Source organism: Camarhynchus parvulus, chromosome 3 (assembly GCF_901933205.1).
Source record: "Camarhynchus parvulus chromosome 3, STF_HiC, whole genome shotgun sequence".
Taxonomy (NCBI): domain Eukaryota; kingdom Metazoa; phylum Chordata; class Aves; order Passeriformes; family Thraupidae; genus Camarhynchus; species Camarhynchus parvulus.
In genome coordinates this window covers 109,520,639-109,542,446 of record NC_044573.1, presented here as the reverse complement: position 1 = coordinate 109,542,446, position 21,808 = coordinate 109,520,639, and the positions used below count along the sequence as shown (strand labels likewise).

General features: G+C 47.1%; 1 protein-coding gene and 5 non-coding genes across 6 annotated transcripts; 4 read left to right on the top strand and 2 right to left on the bottom strand.

Moving 5' to 3' along the window:
• Positions 1 to 3,017: 3,017 nt before the first annotated feature.
• LOC115902706 (gallinacin-11-like) lies at positions 3,018 to 6,114 on the bottom strand. Its single transcript, XM_030946421.1, has 3 exons — positions 6,057 to 6,114; positions 4,340 to 4,468; positions 3,018 to 3,145 (listed from the first exon to the last, which is right to left on the bottom strand). Exons 1-3 carry the CDS (start codon positions 6,112 to 6,114, stop codon positions 3,018 to 3,020), a joined length of 315 nt encoding a protein of 104 aa, XP_030802281.1.
• A 3,666-nt stretch (positions 6,115 to 9,780) lies between these two features.
• Positions 9,781 to 9,852, top strand: TRNAW-CCA. The gene has a single exon. It is a non-coding gene; the product is annotated as a tRNA-Trp (tRNA).
• A 1,658-nt stretch (positions 9,853 to 11,510) lies between these two features.
• TRNAR-ACG lies at positions 11,511 to 11,583 on the top strand. The gene has a single exon. It is a non-coding gene; the product is annotated as a tRNA-Arg (tRNA).
• A 535-nt stretch (positions 11,584 to 12,118) lies between these two features.
• On the top strand, positions 12,119 to 12,191 carry TRNAR-ACG. The gene has a single exon. It is a non-coding gene; the product is annotated as a tRNA-Arg (tRNA).
• A 1,421-nt stretch (positions 12,192 to 13,612) lies between these two features.
• On the bottom strand, positions 13,613 to 13,685 carry TRNAR-ACG. The gene has a single exon. It is a non-coding gene; the product is annotated as a tRNA-Arg (tRNA).
• A 1,672-nt stretch (positions 13,686 to 15,357) lies between these two features.
• Positions 15,358 to 15,429, top strand: TRNAW-CCA. The gene has a single exon. It is a non-coding gene; the product is annotated as a tRNA-Trp (tRNA).
• Positions 15,430 to 21,808: the final 6,379 nt, after the last annotated feature.

The window sequence follows — 21,808 nt, the reverse complement described above, 5'->3', positions numbered from 1 at the left end:
GGTGTCCCTGCCCATGGCAATGAGATGATCTTTAATGTACCAATCCATTCTGGGATTCCATGACTGCCTTGAGAACCTGGCACAGCCTGGAAAGGAGAAGTGGATGGGGGTGGATCTTGCCTGAGAAGCACAGACCACACTCGCCTTTATGTCAAACCAGGTGCCTTTTGCACCAAAAGTGATGCCAAAACGACTTTCCCCATTGCATCTGGGAAGGGAAATAAAGCACAGAGTCCCCCTGGTGTTCTGGGGAGGTGAGGAATGCTGTGGTCACTCCTGCTCAGTGCCATCCCACCACTGGCAGCATTGCTGACTCCCACAGGTGGGCACTTGCTGCTTTGTTAAACCTCAGGTTTATTGGTTTCAGATAAAGCAGAAAGGCAATTTTTTTGCCTGAGCATGTCAGATAACAATCAAGAGTCCCAAAAGGGCCACAGATATGAGTGGCCCCAGTTTCTTCTTGTCACACAGCATTTCCTAAAAAAGTTACAGCAAAACCAAAGTGTTCAGGAGTTCCATGAGTGAATCCACAGCCACAGAAACCACAAAAACTTCCCAGCAGCTGCTCATGCTGTGCCAGTGGATCCTGCAGCTCTCCATGTGCTGCAGTGGCTCCTCTGGAAACCTTCAGCTCTCTGTGGTGGCAGCTGGCAGATTTTTGCAGCAGAGAATGACGGGTTCAAAGCAGAACTGAGCCAGGTATTCCCCAGAAACACAGCTTCCCACTCGGCACAAGCCCCCTCCCTGGTTACAGCTGTCTGGTCCATGGGCACCTCCTGGACAAGGGAGTAGCAAATTCATGGATAAAATTAGTGGGGTTCCTTCTGGCACCGTGTTCCCAGCCAGCCAAGCCAGCACTGGGAGCACACAGAGAGCCTGGGCACACACCAGGATCCCCATCCCAGGTTCAGATATCCATGTTAGAAATCCCAAGCTGCTGAGCCAACCTCCCTCAAGGAATGTTTTATCACGGAGTTGTTTTCTCAGGATGTTGGCAAAGACCGTGCATGGGAGGTCAGAGGGGCTGTCCTCTCCCTGCCAAGGAGGCAACTGCAGCCTGAGAAAAGGCAGGAACATTTTCCCAGAGCACAGAGCTTCTCCTTTAGGGCTTCCCCTAACTCAGTGATGTGCCCCATTTTCACAGCCTCCTCCCTGCTCATTTTTTGTATTCCCCCAAGGGATTAAATAATGAATTTTCCCAAAGTACCTCACCCACTCTCTCACCCAGAAAACCTTTCCTCAGTCGCTATCACACAGTGAAGAAAGATTATCCCTGTTCCCAGATATCCTGTTCACCACCCCAGGCCTTCCTGGTCTTACCGTGCTGGGTCAGGGAGATGAATATGAAAACAAGCACGAGGAACCCCATTCCTTTGGCTCTGCTGGAAAATCCCAGGGCTGGGAATGACATTTCACAGAAGCCTCTGTGTGCTGCTGGCATGCTGGATGGCATCCTGGAAGAGGGGAGGAGTAGGCAGGAGTTAATTACATTCCAGTCCTCAAAGTAACATTTGCTGCTGAGAAACCGTTTTGTGTCGTTCTGACCCAGCTCTGCTGCTCCAAACAATGATGACTTTTTTTCACAGTCACAGGTTACTGGCTTTCCTGATTCCTCTCCTTGGCAGCTGGTAGAATTCCAGCAGGGAAAAAAGAAACTCAGGGAGATCCTCTGCCCTTCACCTGCATCAAAGTCCCTTGGAAGTGACAGGGAGGAGGGAAGCAAGGGAAGAGTCCTGAGGATCTGCAAGGAGGAGAAGGACGCAGGCTGGGAGTGATTAATTTTTAATCTGAGCTCGTGTGAATATTTTGTCCAGCTGAAACCTGGGTGTTATTTTTTTTTCCCCAGCTTTGGCTTCCAAGGAATTTGGGAGGCTTCATTCCTGAGGGTGTGATGAGCACACAGTGCTGGTGGAAGAGCTGTTAGTTCAGCAGTGCACCTCATGGTGGTAAATCTGTGGTGAGTGTGCAGTGCTGGCTGTGAAATGTGATATTCCAGCTGCCCTGCCTGGCCCTGCTGTTTGCTGTCCCTTCAGCTGTGGCAATAAAACTGCTCTGTGAACACATCTTAAACTGGCAGGCTAAAGAGTAAAATTAAAAGCCCCTTTCTCCCTAAAAAAAAATACCCAAACAGAACAACGTAATTAAAATCAGAGTAATTTAGGTTGGAAAAGGCCTCCAAGGTCATCGAGTCCAACCATTCCCCAGCTCTCCCAAGCCACCACTAAATCATGTCCTCAAATGCCACATCTGTCTCTCTTTTAAATCCCTCAGAGATGGGGACTCCATCACTGCACTGGGCACCCTGTTTTAATACCTGACCACCCTTTCCATGCAGAAATTCCTCCTGATGTCCAATCTGAGTCTCCCTTGTCAGTTTGAGGCCATTTCCTCTCCTCCTGTCCCTGTTCCCTGGGAGCAGAGCCCGACCCCCCTGGCTGTCCCCTCCTGTCGGGGAGTTGTGCAGAGCCACAAGGTCCCCCCTGAGCCTCCTTTTCTCCAGGCTGAGCCCCTTTCCCCAGCTCCCTCAGCTGCTCCCTGAAGTGTCCAAGGAATGATTGGATGTGGCACTCGGCTCTCTGGGCTGGGTGACAAGGTGGGGATCAGTCACAGGTTGGACTCGATGACCTTGGAGATCTTTTCCAGCCTTAATGATTCTGTGATTAAGTGTCCTCAGTCCTCTAAAGCATCCAAGTGTAAAATCAAACCTGGTAAATAAGATTAGGCTGGTAAGAAGGATTAAGGGATGGGGTTTCCAAGGATACAACAGCAAATTTTTGTGCAATTCTGCATGTGGGTGTAATAGAGAGACATTCTGCCTCTTTCCATAAATAAATGACTGTTACACCTGTTTATACATCATTTATTGCCTTCTTTATATAAAGACACGTGTCACCTCTAGTTAATTACACACTTTGCATGTGGAGAACAGCAGACACATCTACAACACTTAGCATAAAGTTTGTTTGCTTTCTTGTCTGCTCACTCCCATGGTTTTCTGCAGTCCCACGAGGTCCTTGTCACACTTCTGTGCAGCACTTCCATCCCCTGCGAGGGCAGAGCCCCTCCTGCTCTTGCAGACATCTGATTTCTGGGGGCACACAATGGCCCCCCTCATCCTGGCAGATGTGGAAGTTGGATGTGGTGTCTGCAATTCAGAGGGGTTGAGTCAAACCAGGAAACCTGACACTGCCATCCAAACCATCTCATACACAAAAATTGTTGGGAAATTCTGCTTACTGTGTCTCCAAAAGCAAAGACACAAAGATGAACTTTGGGGTTTATCACAGCACTTCTGTAAAAGAAGGAATTTGTGACCCACCAGCTTGGAAAAGAATTAACTGAGGGAAAGATATTGTAGACCTGTGAAAAAGATGGATGCAGAATGACTACATTTCAAGTCGGTGGCACTGAATAAAATTATGAGGGATCAGGTTTTAAAATAAATGGAATTCCTAACCTGGGGGAAAAACATCCAGTAAGAACTTTTAAACACAAGGATGTCTAAATCTAAAAATCCCGAGCTGCAATTTCACAAAATCCAGAATAACATAACATAACATATAACATAACATAACATAACATAACATAACATAACATAACATAACATAACATAACATAACACATAACATAACATAACATAACATAACATATAAGGAAATGTAATTATGTGGTTGTGGTCACTTTACACACACAGAGTGAGTGCAAGGAAATATCCACTTCTGGCCAGGATGCTGGATCAGAGGAACTTTGGGATTAACACAGTTGTTTCTAAAGTATATATTCATGAATGATTTATGCTGAGGATTATCTACTGAGAAGCACCAAAAACAAGCAATTCTGGGAAGATTCAGATAAAATAACAGGGTCAGTTGGCACCTATTAAGCCCAGCAGGGTGGGTGCAGCCAGCAGCCCCCCAACAGATAATTATAGGAAGATTTACCAAGGAAAGAAGACTCTCTGTGGGCCAAAACTTTTATTTTATTTCTCCAGTTGGATGTAGAGCTTTGGGTTCTTTTGGCCAGCCCCAAAGGCTCCACACTGGGGTCAGTGGAGGAACACACAGGTCCATCTTTGTACATGGAAAGAGATGGCTTAGACCCCATGCCTGGAAGTGTCCAGGGCAGGCTGGATGGAGTTTGGAGCACCCTGGGATAGTGGAAGGTGTCCCTGCCCATGGCAGGGGGTGGAACTGGATGAGTTCACCATGAGATGATGGATTTGAGTTCCCATCCAACCCAACCCATTTTGTGATTCTGTGATTTGGAGGCAAAGTTTGCTTTGCTGAGTTCAGCCATTTCTCTCCGAATTTTCCCTCCAGGGCAGGGTTCCCACACGTACCAACACAGCAGGTCCTCCGGCGCCGATAGCAAGTCCCGAAGGCAGCGAAGGGCTCCGGACAGGATTTCAGGTGGAAGCAGTAGCCGTGGTATTCCAAACAACGCGAGGTGTCCCTGGGCAAGCCGAGACCTACAGGGGTGTAAGAGCCAAAATGAGGGATGTGGGACTCCAGGTGGCTCTTCAAAATGCAGTTTATTCCATCCAAGAGGTTACAGCAGTCCAGGGTGGTGGGTGACAGAGCTGTGCCTACAGCTGTCAGCTCCAGCTGCAGCCAGGCCTGGAGACCCTTTGGTTTTGGTTGCAATGCATTATATACTTTCCTTTTGGTTACACTGCATTATGTACTTTTCTTTGCTGAGCATCTTAATACAGTAGAGCCAATCTATACCTTAACTATTATCTATAGCCTATCATAACTACTATAATTACCATATTCATGTTACTGTTCTCCAATCACTAAAAGTTAGTACATTACAGTTTAAGCTAGAAGTTGTTTTTCAGTTTTCTTGCAGTGGAAAATTCCGAGACCTTTTTTCTAGTTGCAACATTGGCAGTCTTGTTTGCCTGTGCTCTCTTTCTGCTTGGTAAAAATATCTTCTTGTTTGAGGTGGATTTGCTCTAAGTCATAAAAACCCCTTCTGACTAACATAACTTTTGCCTCCTTAGTTATCCAGTAAGACTCAGCAATTCTTTTCTTCTATATCAAAACTTGCTTCCATCTCTATTCCTTCATCAGATTCTACATTCAAAAATCTTTCTGCTAAGCACATGTGTCTGTGAGACTTTCTTGTCAAACTTTCATCCTTCCCAACACAGGGGGAATGGGATTCCCAGTTGTCCTGCAGGATCAGTCCATTCTTATCTCCATTCCTCCTGCTGAAACCCCACAGACCCCAGTTAGGGATCTGACACAAATACCCCCAAAACCCAGAAGTCTGGAGGAACTCATAGGACCTCAGAGCATTTAAAAGAAGGTTTTTTGTACAACTGGAGTGAAACATAGAGGTTGATGTCAATTTTCTGAACATATCCTGGCAATTTGTGCTATAATGGGAAGGGACAGACCAGCCTTGGCTGCTTCTGAGTTCTGTGACTGCAGTGCTGCAGGGACATGCAAGGGACATGCAAGGTCATCACATGTCCTGGAGATAAAATTATGGCTTTTAAAAAACCCCAAAAGCAGGATCTGGCTCAATTAACAGGAACAAGCAGTTTGCCCAGTCCCTTCTTTCTCTGGAAGCCTTCTCCAAGGTGAGGAGTTTCATTAAGCAAGAAGAACAGGTAGGATAAAGACACAATCGGAAGATGAGTCAGTGCAGCAGAAGGGCTGAGGAAAGGGAACCAGAATATTCAGACAGCTGAAGTCAGTGGTGCAGTTCAACCTGAACAATACCAGAGAACACCTCTGCTCTCTTCTACCCACACAGAGGGGACAATTTTAACCCTGGGGTTAGAAGAGGAGGTGATTTCCATGGTGCCACCATCCAATAGTGCCACAAAAAACATTTCAAAGAGTCATAAGACCCAATACTTGGCAGAAGCTTGTGTGGGGAGGTTCTGGTGTGACACCTGCTCCCCACAGGTTAACTTTTCACTTCTGCTTTTAGAAAAAGGGAACTGTTCTAAGAAAAGGAGATGAGGAGAACATTCTGCACCACCACACGAGCGAGCTGTGCCTCCTGCACAGGCAAACCCCAGCGTGGGGCTTGCCCCTTACCTGGAACAGCCTGGAGGAGGAAAAGCAGGAGAGCCATGAGGCAGGAGAAGAGCTTCATGGTGGAAGGTCTCAGCTGCAGCCTGGAGACAGGGCCACAATACCAGAACCTTTGGGCAGGGGAGGAGGGAGCACCCTGGCATTTATAGGGCAGTGGGAGCAGCTGGGGCTGTCTGGGGAACCTTGGCAGGGGTGGCAGGGGAAGGCAGCAGGTACAGCCTGACCTCTGCACGTGGCTAAACCTGAACAATGGCTCGGGGGCACAAAAAACAAGGGGACAAATAGCTGTGCCTGCCCGCCTGACCACTGGGAGGGCCCCTTATCAATATGGAACCACCCAGAGAGCATCATTAACTTGAAATGTCAATGTGGTTGGTAATGGATTGTCTGGAGGAAATTAGCCATTGTTTGGTGGGAGAGAAGGCAGCTGGAATATCATAGAATCATCACGGAATCATAGAATCGTTTGGGTTGGAAAGGACTTTAGAGGTCATCCAGTCCAACTCTCTGCCATGGGCAGGGACAGCTCTCACTATCCTAGGTTACTCCAAGCCCATCCAGCCTGGCCTTGGACACTTCCAGGGATCCAAGGACAGCCAAGGCTTCTCTGGACAACAGAGAATATCTGTTCCTACTGCTTGTCCTGTGATGCAACATCTGTTCCCAAGAAAAATAAATAAATTACAATAATCATTCCATACACAAGCATATGAAATAGTTGTATTTTTTCTGTGAAAGGTGCTGTGAAGAAAAAAAAAAAAGGTCTGGTCTAGTGGAAGGTCTTCCTGTCCATGGAATTAAATGATTTTTCAGATTCCTTTCATCCCAAACCCTTCTGCCACTCCATGTTTCTATGATACATGAAGTGCAGATTATCAGTTTTCAGGTATCACCAGCAGCACCTTCAACTTTGCAGGTGCACAAAGAGCATGTGACAAGTGAGATTAATGATTTTTACTCAGCATTTGTCTGTACAGAGTTTGAATGATACCAGCAGACACATGGAGGTGGCAGCTGACAGCTCAGGCTCTCCCTCCATCATTTACTTCAGCCTCTTTCTGTACAAGGTATTTTTTGATGTTGTTCTGACCCAGCAGCCCCAATATCAACAATAAAACCTCCCCCTCAGCCATGTGCATTGTTCTCTGTCTGCCTCCCTGCTTTCTTTGTTTGCTTTCCATTGCAAATTTGCAGGTGCCATCCAGTCCTGAAGGAGAAGTGTTTGTGTCCATTTCCAGATACTCCAGGGACAGGGATGGAGCAAAGGCTGCAACAAGAACCCTTCATCTGGCTCAGGTTCCCTCTGAATCCAAAGATATCCTAGCTGAAATATTCATCTCAGCTTTCAGGATCTGTTGTTGTACTTAGACAGGAGCAGACACTCAGCTTTCTCAGCAATTATTTTTTAAATCACAAAAAAAAGTCTTGTTCTGTAGTGATGGCCTGGAAATGTGTTTGCTGTTTAAAATTTTATTTCCATGGGAGGTAAAATACAAATTTAAAACCTCAAGTGTGTTAACAGTCTGGAGGAAGAGGAGTGACTGCCCAGTAATCCCACATTCAAAATCCCTCCCCATCGTTTCCAGAATGTCATTACTATCACACCACAAGTGCTCATACAGTCACAGTGCCCTTCAAATTAGGATCAGAAATTATCCCAGAAAAAACCCCAAGTCTTTGAAATTCAAGGACAATCGCAGTCTGCTTTGACACCTCTGCACTTTGTTTGCTCCTTTTTGTTCTCCTCCTTTCCCAGGTTACTTTCCCAGGTTATTCCAGGTCAGAGACATGTTTTATATGGAACGCAAAAGATATTTTCATACACAGTGGAAGTTCTGCCCCTTGCCTCAGGATCTCTTGTGAGAAGCTGCTGAGGGAGCTGGGAAAGGGGCTCAGTCTGGAGAAAAGGAGGCTCAGGGGGGACCCTGTGGCTCTGCACAACTCCTGACAGGAGGGGACAGCCAGGGGTGGGTCGGGATCTCCTCCCAAGAAACAAGGGACAGAGCAATAGGAATCACCTCAAATTGCACCAGGGGAGGTTTAGATTGGAAATTAGGAACAATTCCTTCACAGAAAGCTCTGTCCAGCCCTGGCACAGCTGCCCAGCGCAGTGGCGAAATCCCCATCCCTGGAGGGTTTTGCTGATCTGGTCTGGGACTCACATCCCTTTGAGTAAAGGAGTTTTTATGAGAAGGGAAGACTTCTCATTCATTTTGAAGTTTTCAGTCATGGGACAGCTCTGAAAATAATAACTGGGATGCTAAATTTATGGGAAACATCTGCTGTCCCAAAGCGCTTAACCAGATTTGTGTTATGGCAATGTAAATCAGCAGGATTTGACTGCAGTTGGGCTGAAGTGGTCCTGGAACTGGCTGAAAACCTGACTTTATTTCCAACATTGTGAGGAGCAAGTGACAGAGTGGGATGGATGAGGAGAGGTGCCACTGAGGGTGGTCAGCAGGGAAAAATATGGGGGAAAATCTAATAGCAACCATTGGGGTTGAAGAGACAAAAACTTTGTGCTGTGGAGGAAAAACCACTGTATTCCCAGGAAGGAAACAAGCTGAATTTCCAGTCTGGCCTTGGGATGGAGGATTCTTCACTGAACAAAATTAATCTCCAGCCTGACTTAGAGCTCATGGAGCCCATGAGCTGGTTCCTGGCTCCCTCTTGTGGGAAAAGGTGCTGGAGAAGGAAGGGACCTCGTGGTGCAGAATTTGCTCAGGTGGAAAGGTAAAAGAAAGAGGAAATGCCTCTTTGCTCCATCTTCAGCACTGGTAATCCACAGGGAAAATTCATGGTGATTATTCATATATTTGGACAGCAGGGATGGGATTTGGTTTCAGGCATCAAATTTTAGAGAGGAATCGAATTTTTGGAGGGAGTCACATTCAGGGTAAGTGTTTAACTATGAAGTTAATGTTTTCTAACCTCATGAAATTTAATAACATTTCTATAACTTTAAAAATCTCTGTAACTATAGTAATACTGAGAGCTCTGCTCTTACCAGGATTAGGCTGAGCCAGGGAGGAGTTTCCTGGTGCTTTGCCCATTGCACTGCTGGCCACAGCCCTTGCCCGTATTGCCCCTCTCCACACACCCTGGTACCCAGCAGGCTGTCTCCAGCATGTCTCCATGGGGTGGGAATGAAGCTGGGAAGGGAGATGGAGAGGGCTAAGGAAGGCTTCACCTCCTTACTGACACAGCTGTCCATGGCAGCCTTGCCCTCAGCAGCCACGAGGAAAGGACTGGGCAGCTGCAGTGGTGGGGCAGGGGACAAGGGAGCATCCTGCCCTCCTTGCAGGAGCTCCAGGTGCCACTCCCAGCCAGCACAGGGCTGTGGCTGGGGCAGGACATCAGGAGCTGTGAGTGGCCTGAGCCCATGGGTGCTCCGCTCTGCCACAACCATTTCTGAGTCCACAGCCAAAACCATTTCTGAGTCCACAGCCAAAACCCACCTTGGGCTGTTCTGTGTTCCCCCCTGAGCCACCATCCTCCCTTGGAGCATCCCTGAGCCTGGTTCCTGCCCTCACTGACACCGTAGTTCCCCTCATCCCACCCCACACCTCCATCCTGCAGCCTGGGCTGGTCTCAGCAGCCACCCTCCCCTCAGGCTGCCCCTCCACAGCCACAGCCCTGCTCCCGGGGTGCAGGGACACCCCAGGGTGGTCCCCATGGAAAGGACATTCCCAGGGGCCAATCCCAGGCCCCAGGACCCTGCCACCCTGACCTCGTGGCGCAAGGGCAGCGCGTCTGACTCCAGATCAGAAGGCTGTGTGTTCAAATCACACCGGGGTCAGTCTGGGCCAGCACTGGCATCCCTCTGCTTTTCTGGGGGGCTGCTCTGTGGGAGGGTGCCTTAGCCTGGGGGTGTGTATTCTATTTCCATCTGTTGGAGGTGGGGCAGTTATCTTCTGTTAATTGGGCAGTTTTCTGTATCTATTCCACAAGCAATCTTCCCTCCAGGACATCTCTTCTGTTCATGGGTCATTGAGTGTCCCTGCAGGACTGATAAAATTCCATCATCCCCTTGGGAGATGCTCCACCCAGAGGGAGGAGCCAAGCATTCCTACCTGGATATGATCTGAAGTTTGGAACACCACAGGCAGCATTTTGCACTGGATTCCCAGAGGAGCAGCTTTCTTCTCCACTGCATTCCCAGAGGAAGACCAGGCCCATCTACATCACCACTGGACTTTCAGAGGAAAACTCTACCCTTCTCCAGGATCCCTGCTCCAACAGAACCACACCTGGCGCAGCAGCAGGGCTGCAGCCACCATTTAATGGGACTGCTGCCACCACCCTCACCCACAGTGTGTCAGGTTGCATTCTGACTCTGTCAGTGGTTTGTTTTCTTTTTGTACTATTGCATTTGTATTTTTAGTTTTCCTAGTAAAGAACTATTACTCCTGTTCCCATATCTTTGCCTGAGAACACCTTAATTTCAAAATTATAATAATTCAGAGGAAGGGGGTTTGCATTTTCCATTTCAAGGGAGGCTCCTGCCTTCCTTAGCAGACACCTGTCTGTTCAAACCAAGACAGAGGGACAGGGCTCAGGGTGTAGGGACATGGACTAGACTATATGGGCAACATGATGCCCAGAGCTCTCCTTTGAGCAGGGAGCTGTGCTGGATGGAAATTATGGGTCGAGATGCAAGTGGGGAGGTTGTGTTGTGGTGGGTATTGGCCATAATTTACCTCAAGAAGGAGTTAATGCCTTCCTCAGGAAAATGCAGGAAACTTTTTAACTCCAGGCTCAGTCACTTCTGGAGGACCTGGACATGCTTGCCTGGCAGGGTAACATGGGGTGGTAGGGTCAGTCCAGGGGACTGAATATCTCCAAGGATCTGGAGATATCTGGAGGGGAATCAAGAGCAATTACTCTGTGTAGGATTATGGAAAAAGGGACAAGTTTCTGATGAACAACATGGAAAGATTTTTTTTCAAGAATATTTAAGGAAGACCATCTGGAAAGCTCTAGTCCGGGCCATCACAGCTCGGGGTCTGCCTGAACACTATGGAAACAATCCTTCAGAAAGCCATGCCCAAAAGGAGGAAAGATGTGAAAAAACTGGAAGGCCAAGAACTTATCAAATGCAGACCACCCTAGACCAAAATAATAGATTTCTCTGAAGAGATGATTTCTTTGGTAGTCAAGTGGACACTGAGGAACATCATTTATCTTGACTTTGGTTTCACCTCTGACAAGGTCTCCCAGACATGTCCCTGCAGCAGGACATGCACACAGAGCAGCTGAGCTCATTCCAAAGGCAAAGCAAAGGGCCACAACCAGGCACTGAGTGGGTTGGGATCAGGGGCTGGGGGTCCAGGGGACCCTTCACTGCTGGATGCTGAGCTGGCTGTGCTTTGGGGTCTCTGTGGTGGGAGCAGAGGCTGCTCCACAGAAGGAAGGACATGGCCAGCCTGGCAGGGACGTGGGGGTCACCAAGGGACAGGGCCAGTGGCGCAATGGACAACGCGCCTGACTACGGATCAGGAGATTGCAGGTTCGACTCCTGCCTGGCTCAACACTTTTAGCCCACGGAAATTCCTCCTGCTCCCTTCTTTCTGACCACCTTCCTTCTGCCCACCATCCATCCTCCCTCAAGCTCCTCATGTCCTGTCCCACACTCCAGAAGGGGCAGGGATGGAGTCCACACCAGAGTCAGGGACACCACAGCAAATCCCACAGCGAAATGCAGGTGCCTACAGAACTGCTGTCCCACAGCCAGGACAGAGCCAGCACTCCCAGGATGTCCTGGCACCTCCTGTACCCTGGTCCCCAGCCCCTTCCAAGGCTCACCCTGGTCCTGCTGCCCTTTGTCAGTGCCTTGTCAAGTTCTGCATGGGACAGCAATGGTCTCAGAGTAGGGCAAGGTCCCAGAGAAGCTTTGGAGTTTCCATCCTTGGAGTCATTTAAAATTTGGCTACAACCTGATGTCAAAGAATGTTGTGCTCTGAGGGGGGATTAGATCGCCTGCTTCTCAGGGATGTCCTAAAATCTGTTTTTTCCTATACTTGATTAATTCAGTCACAAAGCCCACCTAGAGCTCCAGGAGGGCCGGGCCAGTGGCGCAATGGACAACGCGCCTGACTACGGATCAGGAGATTGCAGGTTCGACTCCTGCCTGGCTCGCAATTTTCCTGCCCACAGCCTGGCTGTCACATTGATGGTGACAGGGGACGTCTTTCCCCATGGTGCCCTGCCTCTGTCCGGTGTTGTCCCTTCCTGCACAGCAAAACTTCCCTCGCATCAGGGCAGGCTCTGACTGGACATACTGGTGAAAAAAATTCTCTGTGAGATGGTAAATCACCAAGAGAGAAGCTCAGAGAGCCTGTGGCCTCTACATCCTTGGAGGTATTCAGAGCCTGAGCAAGCAGTTCTGATCTGCATGTCATCAATTAAGCAGAAGTCTGGACTGGAGACCACCATGTGTCATTTCCAACACGAATCACTGTTATTTGATGTAAAATTCCCATTTCCATGTTCTTTTGTTGCTTCATCCCATATTTGCACACTCATGGTCCTGTCATCACTGTTTTGTACCTTCACTGTGTCTGTGGCTTGGGCGAGGAAGGTTGAAGGTGTCCATGTGCAGGGCAGCCCAGACCAATTGGCCATCAAGCAAAATCTTGCTACAGCTCAGCTGTCCATCCCTCTGTCACCAGGCTGGAGCAAGTGGAGGTGGCCTTGGGCTAAGCTTTCCCCTCCACTGGGCACCACAGCTCCAGACAGTTCTATAAGGCCTGGGAAGTTTAACTACACATCCCATAGGAAGGCAGGATGTGCCCTCCAACCCTCCAGAGCAGCTGAGCTGAGCCTGGAGCTCAGTACGGGCACCTCCTCTCCTGGGTGGTGGAACCGGTGGGACCACAGGTGAGGAGGGCAAGGCTGACATGGGATGGGCAGGCAGGAGCAAGGTGAGGTCCTACCACTTCCCTTTAACCACCAATAAATCCAGGTGGTCCTGAAGTGAGGAGAGCAGGTAGGATCAGAGGCTGGGGCCAGTTTCTCAATGAACACACCTAACTATGGATCAGGAGTCTGCAGGTTTAAGCCCTGCCTGGATCACCCTGAAACTGGTGGTGGAGGTGACAAGGGACGGCTGTCTTCCAGAGGTCCTTAACCTTCCAGACTTTTCTCCCATCTCTCCAACACCACCATCTCAGGAACATCATTTTGTGACATCAAAGCTGTGAGCAGGGCACTGCTTCCAGAGCAGAACTTGGCAAGGCCCTGACAGAGGGCAGCAGGACCAGTGTGAGCTTCGGAGCGGGCTGGGACCAGGACACACGAGGTGCCAGGACATCCTGGGAGTGCTGGCTCTGTCCTGGTTGTGGGACAGGAGTTTTGGAAGCACCTGTATTTCCAGGAGGCACCTGCATTCCGCTGTGGGATTTGCTGTGGTGCCCCTGGCTCTGGTGTGGACTCCATCCCTGCCCCTTCTGGAGTGTGGGACAGGACATGAGGAGCTTGAGGGAGGATGGATGGTGGGCAGGAGAAGGAAGGTGGTCAGAAAGAAGGGAGCAGGAGGAATTTCCGTGGGCTAAAAGTGTTGAGCCAGGCAGGAGTCGAACCTGCAATCTCCTGATCCGTAGTCAGGCGCGTTGTCCATTGCGCCACTGGCCCTGTCCCTTGGTGACCCCCACGTCCCTGCCAGGCTGGCCATGTCCTTCCTTCTGTGGAGCAGCCTCTGCTCCCACCACAGAGACCCCAAAGCACAGCCAGCTCAGCATCCAGCAGTGAAGGGTCCCCTGGACCCCCAGCCCCTGATCCCAACCCACTCAGTGCCTGGTTGTGGCCCTTTGCTTTGCCTTTGGAATGAGCTCAGCTGCTCTGTGTGCATGTCCTGCTGCAGGGACATGTCTGGGAGACCTTGTCAGAGGTGAAACCAAAGCCAAGATAAATGATGTTCCTCAGTGTCCATTTGGCCATCGAGGAAGGAATGGTATCATCCCAGAGTGTTCTGCCCTTGGGAAGTCCATGGTCCCTGTCTCCAGCCATCATCACATTCTTCCTTCATTTCAGGAACATGGCCTTTGAGGTGGGATGGACCAGACTTCCTTTTTATTCTTTTCTTGAGAAAAACTCCTCATGGCATTCATCAGAAACCTCTGTTTTCATCACATTACACTGAACCATTGTCCTTAAACACTCCAGGAGTCCTCTGGACTGACTGTACCACCCCACACTGATGTTCCAGGTGGTGAAATATCACATGGAGATAAGTCCAAGTCCCCCAGGAGTGACTGAGCCTGCAGTTGTGAAGCTTTTTCCTCTTTTCAGAGAAAGCTTTCACTCCATTCAGCTTCCTCATGAGGCAAAGTGCAGCAGACACCCACCACACTTCCCTGCTGTGTACTGCACTTCGGTTATGGCCTGTGCCCTGTGAATCATGGGTTTGATATCCATGCATCTTCCAGGTGAATGGGGCTTCAGTCCTCAGGGAGGTGCTGGGCTGTGAAGTTTTTGCCTCTTTTTTGTTAAGGTTGGGATTAAATGCAAGATGGAATTTCATGTTTGGACTCAGATGTTTATTAGTTCTTATCTATATTATAGTTTTACAGACTGTGGGTTCTACAGTATTTTATTTTAACAAACTGAAAATGGAGTCTTATCTCTCTATAAGGTTTTTTAAGGATAAATTATTTAACTAAAAATTACATTTAAATTATTTTTATTTTTGACTTAATAACTAACTACTTGTGGATCACAATACAGATTTTTTTTCTAATTACACAATACTACTCAAACCTACAAAGAAGAAGGTGAAGAAGGGCTAGCTTCTGCTCTAAAACCTATATCTTGTTTTATATATATTACTATATTCTAAAACCTTAAACTCTAAGTTTTCTACTATGTGATATTACACACTTCTATTCAAACTCCACATCCATAATCCCAGTTCTATCATTCAATTCTGGAAGTTTTCTCCACAGCCTCAGGTCAAATGCAGTGTTCTCTTGGGGGGTCAGTGCCTGATAGCATAGAAAGTCTAAAATCCTTAGTAACCAGGGTTCCAAAACTGGGCCTCCATTTTTCCTATCCCTCTGGAGACACCACATCCAGGAGTGTTTCTCCTGGGAGAGGCTCTGCAGGGCTGCTCTGGGCAGTGGCCATTTTTGGCCTTCTTCCTCTGAAGTACCTCATTTAGATATTCGAAATATCTAGAATATTTTTTATACCAAGGCAAGGCAGGAAAAGATGGTGCCACTCCTCTGCCAGGTGAAACAAAATTCCCATTTCCTCAAAAATGCCCCAAATTCCAGGATGACATTTGAGCAGAAATTGTTCCACCCCTGACCTCGTGGCGCAATGGCAGCGCGTCTGACTCCAGATCAGAAGGCTGTGTGTTCAAATCACACCGGGGTCAGAATGTCCCCTCTGTGGGGATGTGAGATCAGCATCTCCTGCACATTTCCTTTTGCCCTCCCACTCCATAACTCTGTACCTCAAATCCCTTCAGAAGGGCAATGGATGAGCCATGGCAGAGTGGTCTTTCCTTGCTGCATGAGGATTCAAAGTATCTTCAAAGTTGTGGTTCTCCAAAGTATCACTTCAGCTTTCCTGTATCCTATGTTTGCAAAGCTGACAGGAATAGTGGGCACCCCAGATGCGGCTTCATGTCAGGATATCAATTTTTCTGGTCCCAAAACCTCTTTGGAAAGGCAAGGAACTGTTAGGGGGGATAAGATCCCTCTATACGTTCTTCCTCGAATAGAATAATCCCAATTTCTCCCCATCTCTCTTCACATCTCCCATTTCCAACTCCTCCACCACCCTGATGGCTCTCACTGAACTTGCTTCGCTGTGTCAGTGAGGTTTTTTCGTTGATTCTGTTGAAACACCTGGCTGTGGGGAGCCTAAGCTGAGCCATCAGGACTGGTCATCAGGATCTTTAACTCCTTGCTTAGTCTTCTCTTGATTCCCCATGGTGAGATGGACAGAGGGGATGGAGGGCTGGAAAAAAGGCTTGAATCTGTAGGAATGGCCTTATGTGAGTTATAATTCATAAAAAGTAGTTGAACTCCTTTAAGGGTTCTTTCAAGGTGAATTTTAAAATATATAAACAGGAGATATACTGAGATAAGACAATGGATCAATAAGAAAGACAAGAACGTAGGTTCCCTTATTCCATAACTCCTGGAATGCCACCAAAGGGTTGAGTGAGCAGGGATTTCCTCAAGATGTCGCTGCCTCATTGCTTTCAATGTCACAGAATCATGGAGGTTGGAAAAGACCTCCAAGATCATTAAGTCAAATGTCCTTGTCTTTGGCTCTGTCTCCATAATGTGATTTTCTGTCCCTTTGACTTCTCAGAATGGAAAAAACCTCAGGCATTTCCTTCTATAAATCTTCCACAGATGAAAAAGCCCCAAATAGCACAATTTTTCAAGATGCTGTTGTTGGGACAACTGGCATTCTCTTGAAAGGATATCTGGTAGGAGGCATTATTCTTGTGGACTTCTCATCAGAAGTATTTTCACTTCAGGCAATGGGAACAGTTTTACATTTCATAAAAAAATGCTGAATTTACAACTATTCACACTTTTCAAAGGGCCAAACTCTTAAGACTTCTGAAAGCCTTTTTTTTTTTTAAGCAGGAGTGTTTTGAGTCACAATTTAGGGAAGGTGTCCCTGCCCATGACAGGGGGGTTGGAACAGGAGGATCTTCAAGGTCCCCTTTCAACCCAAACCATTTGATGATTCTATGAAGAGCCTGGTGATGAGGTTTAATCAAAGGGACACCTCAACAGAGAGTAGAACTTGATGTCCCCCATTCCAGGAAAGTTGTCATAAGCTACTTAATAACCAAGATTATTTCATAATCTTGAGACTCTCCAAATGTTTCCAGTTAAAATACTCTGTCTTGCATAAACAAGGAAATCTTTGAGGCTGCATGAAATGGGGAAATGTGAGGGAGAAAGGCTTAAAATATTCCATATTGGTGTAAATTCATGTAACAAATTCTCTTTCCTATATAAGTTTATTTTCCAGTGAAAATGCAATTCTCAGGGAATTATGATCAGCACTATCGAGGTCTGTTACACAAAGTAGTTTACTCTGAATATTGACTTAGAAGTAGCTCGACCAGAGGAGGATGTGAAACCTGAAGCTGGCACTCCTTCACACAGATTGGACAGATTGGGTTCAATTCTGGAGTTTTTGTGTCTGGTGGAAATGTTTTTCTGTAGAAACTTGAAGTATGTTTTGTCAGGCAGCAAGGTTGGTTTGTTTTGCTTTGTTTTGGTTTTTTTCTGTCTATATAAGCAACAGTGTCACTCTTGTGTCACCAGGTTTCCTTCTAGAATGATCCCATGACTATTTTGGAAGCTGAAATTTGTTTTCATTTCTCTCCACCCTGTTGGTTCAAGTCTCAGTGTCCAGGTTGAGGACAAGGTCACATCTCCCTGTGAGTGACCAAGGAAGGGTTGTTTTTGGTCTGCTGGACCTTCCTAAGGATAAAGACCACAGAAACACAGAATGGAAAATGTTGGGAGACACCACTGGAGGTCATTTGGCCCAACCTCCCTGCTCAAGCAGGCTCATCCTAGAAGACATTGCAAAGAATTGTGTCCAGTTCTGGAATATCTCCAGTGAGGGAGATTCCACACCCTCTCTGGGCAACTTGTAGGTCCTCCTGTTTGTGGAGGGAGGCTCATTCCATGCCAAAAAAAAAGATCTTTAGCCTCCATTCCCTCAGCACTTGAACCAATCAATGAAGTGACTGCTGGAGGAGCGATGGAGGAACCTATTGATGTTTAGATACCCAGAGGAATTTTTTCATGAAAAGGGTGCTCAGGAGTTGGGAGGGGCTGCCCAGGAAGATGGTGGAGTTTCCATCCCTGGAAGTGTCCATGGAATTACTGGATGTGTCACTCAGTGCTCTGACAAGGTGGGGATCAGTCACAGATTAGACTCAGTGGTCTGGGAGCTCTTTTGCAATGTAAATAATTCAGTAATTCTGTGATTCTAACAGACTTTGTGTCTCCCATTTCCTCTGGCCAAGCCTGTCCCTGGTGCTGTCATCCCTTCCCTATTTACATCTCCATCTCACTCCTGCCTTAGTGTGGAGCAGGATGGGGGTGGCAGGGCTGTGATTGCTCAGTCTTCCATATGGGGATGAATTTTTATAAATACCTTCAGCAATGACATGGAAAAAAAACCCAGAGAGTGGGGTTTTGGCAGTTTTATTCCAGCTATTTAAAAGCCACACCAACAGCAGGGAACTTCATAAAATGGAGCAAGTGGGAAAATATATAACAGAAGTACTTGGGGGTAATGGATTTAGGGGAAAATAACCCAGGTTGTGACACTGGGTGATTTCTTTCCCAATGTACATTTTGTTGACAGCATGTGGTTGATATTTATCTTTCTCTGCAATCAGGAAGCAGAAGGGTTTTCAGCTTGTACACTGATATCTTTAAAATCAGGCCGTAAACCAATATGGGATGGATTATCAGCTAAGAATCTTCAAGAGAGAAATATTTCCTTAGATTTATTTTGTGGGAAAACAACAATAAAAAATGCTCAAAGCAATTTCTTATCTCTATCTCTGTTGCAATACCCAAGCCTGAAAATTGTCAAACTTCTTTGTCATCAGATTCCAGACCTTCATTCATAATTAATTTCTTGTAAACTCTTTTTTTCTATTTTTTCAGCTGTTTTGCCAGGTGCAGACCCAAGATGTACTCATGAGTGATTTTCAGGTTCCTGTCTTAGGAACTGGGTGAATATTAGAACAAATTCCAAGAAAACCTGAACAAAGCGCAGGGATCACCCTTGTGAGCAGACACCAATGCTGGCAGGGAGATGTAATCAAGAGTAGATTTTTAAAATGAATAAATGTCTAAATGAATACAAGCCAGAGCTCATCAGTTTGTAGGTACCCATCATCCTAATTGCATTCCCTGCTCTATCACAATCCATTAGCTATTCAAATCTCCAAAAGTGTGTTAGACACTTTTTATGCCTTATATTTGCAGTGAAAAAGTAATGATGGGAATTTTTCCCAAGGAAGAAAATTGCAAGATGAGGCTGGAGCAGATGGCCCTGCTGAGCATATCATTCCCCATCTCCCAAAGCTGATGGAGAAATAATATAGCTCTTAGACTTTTGAGCATGGAAAATCAACCAAATTAATTTCTTTTGCCTGAACTTTTCCCTGGGATTTTGTCCCTGGTGTAAGAACAGGAGCTGTCTGCAAATGCAATTTGATCCAACAGCTCGGCTCGCTCCTTCCGTCCTTCCTTCCTTCCTTCCTTCCTTCCTTCCTTCCTTCCTTCCTTCCTTCCTTCCTTCCTTCCTTCCTTCCTTCCTTCCTTCCTTCCTTCTGAGATTTTATATCATATTCCTGCAACCTAAACTGCTCTTGCACTAGACCTATGTCCTTTACATGGTGGAAATGGCTGATTAAATGCAGAACTGCTGTAATCTGAAAGGCCAATTAAATTTTAGAGTAAAAGCCAGAGATTTCACTTACTTGTGGTGTGATTGCAACAGCTTTGGTCCAAATAATGTACCAGCAGAACTGCTGATGTCCTGGGGCAGGAGGAGTGAGTGGAGGGGAAGGAGGGAAGGAAAGGCTCTGTCTGCCTTCTCCTGTGAGACCATCCATCACAAAATGTCCTGGAGCAGCACCATGTCCATGCTGGCATTAAAACAGTGTAGGGGAAAGGTACAGGGCCTGGGTCTGTAATATCAGCTAAACTGGCTCAATGTGGGCCCAGAACTGTCCCAAACCCATGGGGGCTGGCATGGGCTAGGAACCACTCCCTGTGGATTGTTTTAATCCAGCCACCTGTTCCTGAAGTTGAAGGAATTTAACAGTATGGATGAGGCCAGCCACACTTGTTGCCTCAGAATCACAGAATGGTTTGGGCTGGAAAGGACCTTTGCACCCACACCCACAAACTCAACCTCACTGCCCCTCTGGAGGGCTGGAGATGGGGGTAAAAGGTGGATTAAACTCTGTTTCATACCCCCAGCAAAGGCGTGGGAGTGAAAATGTGCAGACGGCTTGAGAAATGTGCCCTAAATGCTGCAGGAAATCTTGGCCTTTCCAAAGTTTCCTAGAAGTGTGTGGTTCATTACCCAGGAGGAATCCTGTCCTTGAAGGAGGGGGTGAGGTGCTGCTGCTCAAGATGTGGTTTCCCAGGAAAGTCATGCCCAGGGGAGCAGGAGCTATTGGCCCTGGGTGGGTCTGTGGAGACCTCTGTGCAGAGCAGGCTTGGGGTCATTAAAATCATCTCAAACATTTTGTAAACTTCAGCAGATGAGAGTCAGGATGGTTTGTGCCATGTCAACATGTCTGTGAGGAAGGGACACTAAAAATTAACAACTCTGTGACTTCCCTGTTTTTTTGAGAGATTCTTCCATGCTGGAACTGTACAGCTGCTGCAATGTCAGCCCTGCTCCCAGCTGAGGCTGGAGCAAACCTCATCCCCCAGCATGGAGACCAGTGTTGTGGGGAAAAAATATCTGTGAATGGAGAGATGAAATGAAAGAGGTGAAATGAAAGAGGTGAAATGAAAGAGATTAAGTGAAAGGAGAGGCAGAAAGTATGTTTACGTAGTGCTCCCAGAGGTTCATCTGATAGACCACAGAATGGAATGTTTTGGGTTGGACAGGACCTTAAAGATCATCCAGTTCCGTCCTGTGCCATGGGCAGGGACATCTTCCACTATCCCAGGCTGCTCCAAGCTCTGTCCAACCTGGCCTTGGACACCTCCAGGGACCCAGGGGCAGCCACAGCTTCTCTGGGCAACCTGTGCCAGGTCCTCACCACCCTCATGCTTATCTCAAGGAGATATTTAAAAGACATCAGATATCAAGGAAATGCTCAAAGTCCTGTCTCTATGACTCCTGAGAAATAACACAGTCATCGAAAAGTGCTTTCAATCCACAAAGTGTATAATTATAGGAAAAACTAATTTCAGGGAAAAAAAAGTTTCAAGAAAAAAACATTAACTGAAATTTAAACTAGAACCTGGGAAGCAAACAATTGGGTGATGCAGGAACAAGTGAAGAGCCAGGCACTGCCACTTCTCATCCCCAGCAGATGTGGCCCATTGGGCGGGAGAAAGCAAACTCCACTCCCAGCTCTGTCCCCTGCATTACACAATGCCCTGATTGGCTCATTGGAAATTGGTAATGTGCTTGATGATGTCATGGCTTGCACAACTGGGTTTTGTCCCTGATATTGACCTTCGAAGCTGTGGGCTGCTTTACAGAGGGCTAGAAATGAGGTAACTGAGTAAATCAAAGTATCTGTTATTTCAGGTGACTCCTCCAGCCAGTAGCTGGTTTTCTCTGTTCTTTAAAAGTGTCCAAGGCCAGGCTGGATGGGACTTGGAGCAACCTGGGATAGTGGAAGGTGTCCCTGCCCATGGCAGGGGGTGGAACTGGATGTTCTTTAAGGTCCTTCCAACCCACACCATCCTTGATATGATATTTCAAGCCATAACTGAATGGAAACAATTTTTTGTTAGATTAGTGATACCTTTTCTTTTCTGTGCCATCGGTACAAGTGGAGATGTGCAGTGATTGACTCAGAATGGGATTTAGACGTCCATAATCACTGTGATTTCTCTTGGGGCAGTGGCATCCAAGCAGAGACAGGAATGAAGCTCTGTGCAATTCCAAACTTTGATCAGGACACTGACCTGTGTAGAAGACAGATATTTAGATCTCAAAAAAATTATTGTTATTAGTTGTCATTTATAGCAGAAGAAAGATTGCTAGCAGCAGAA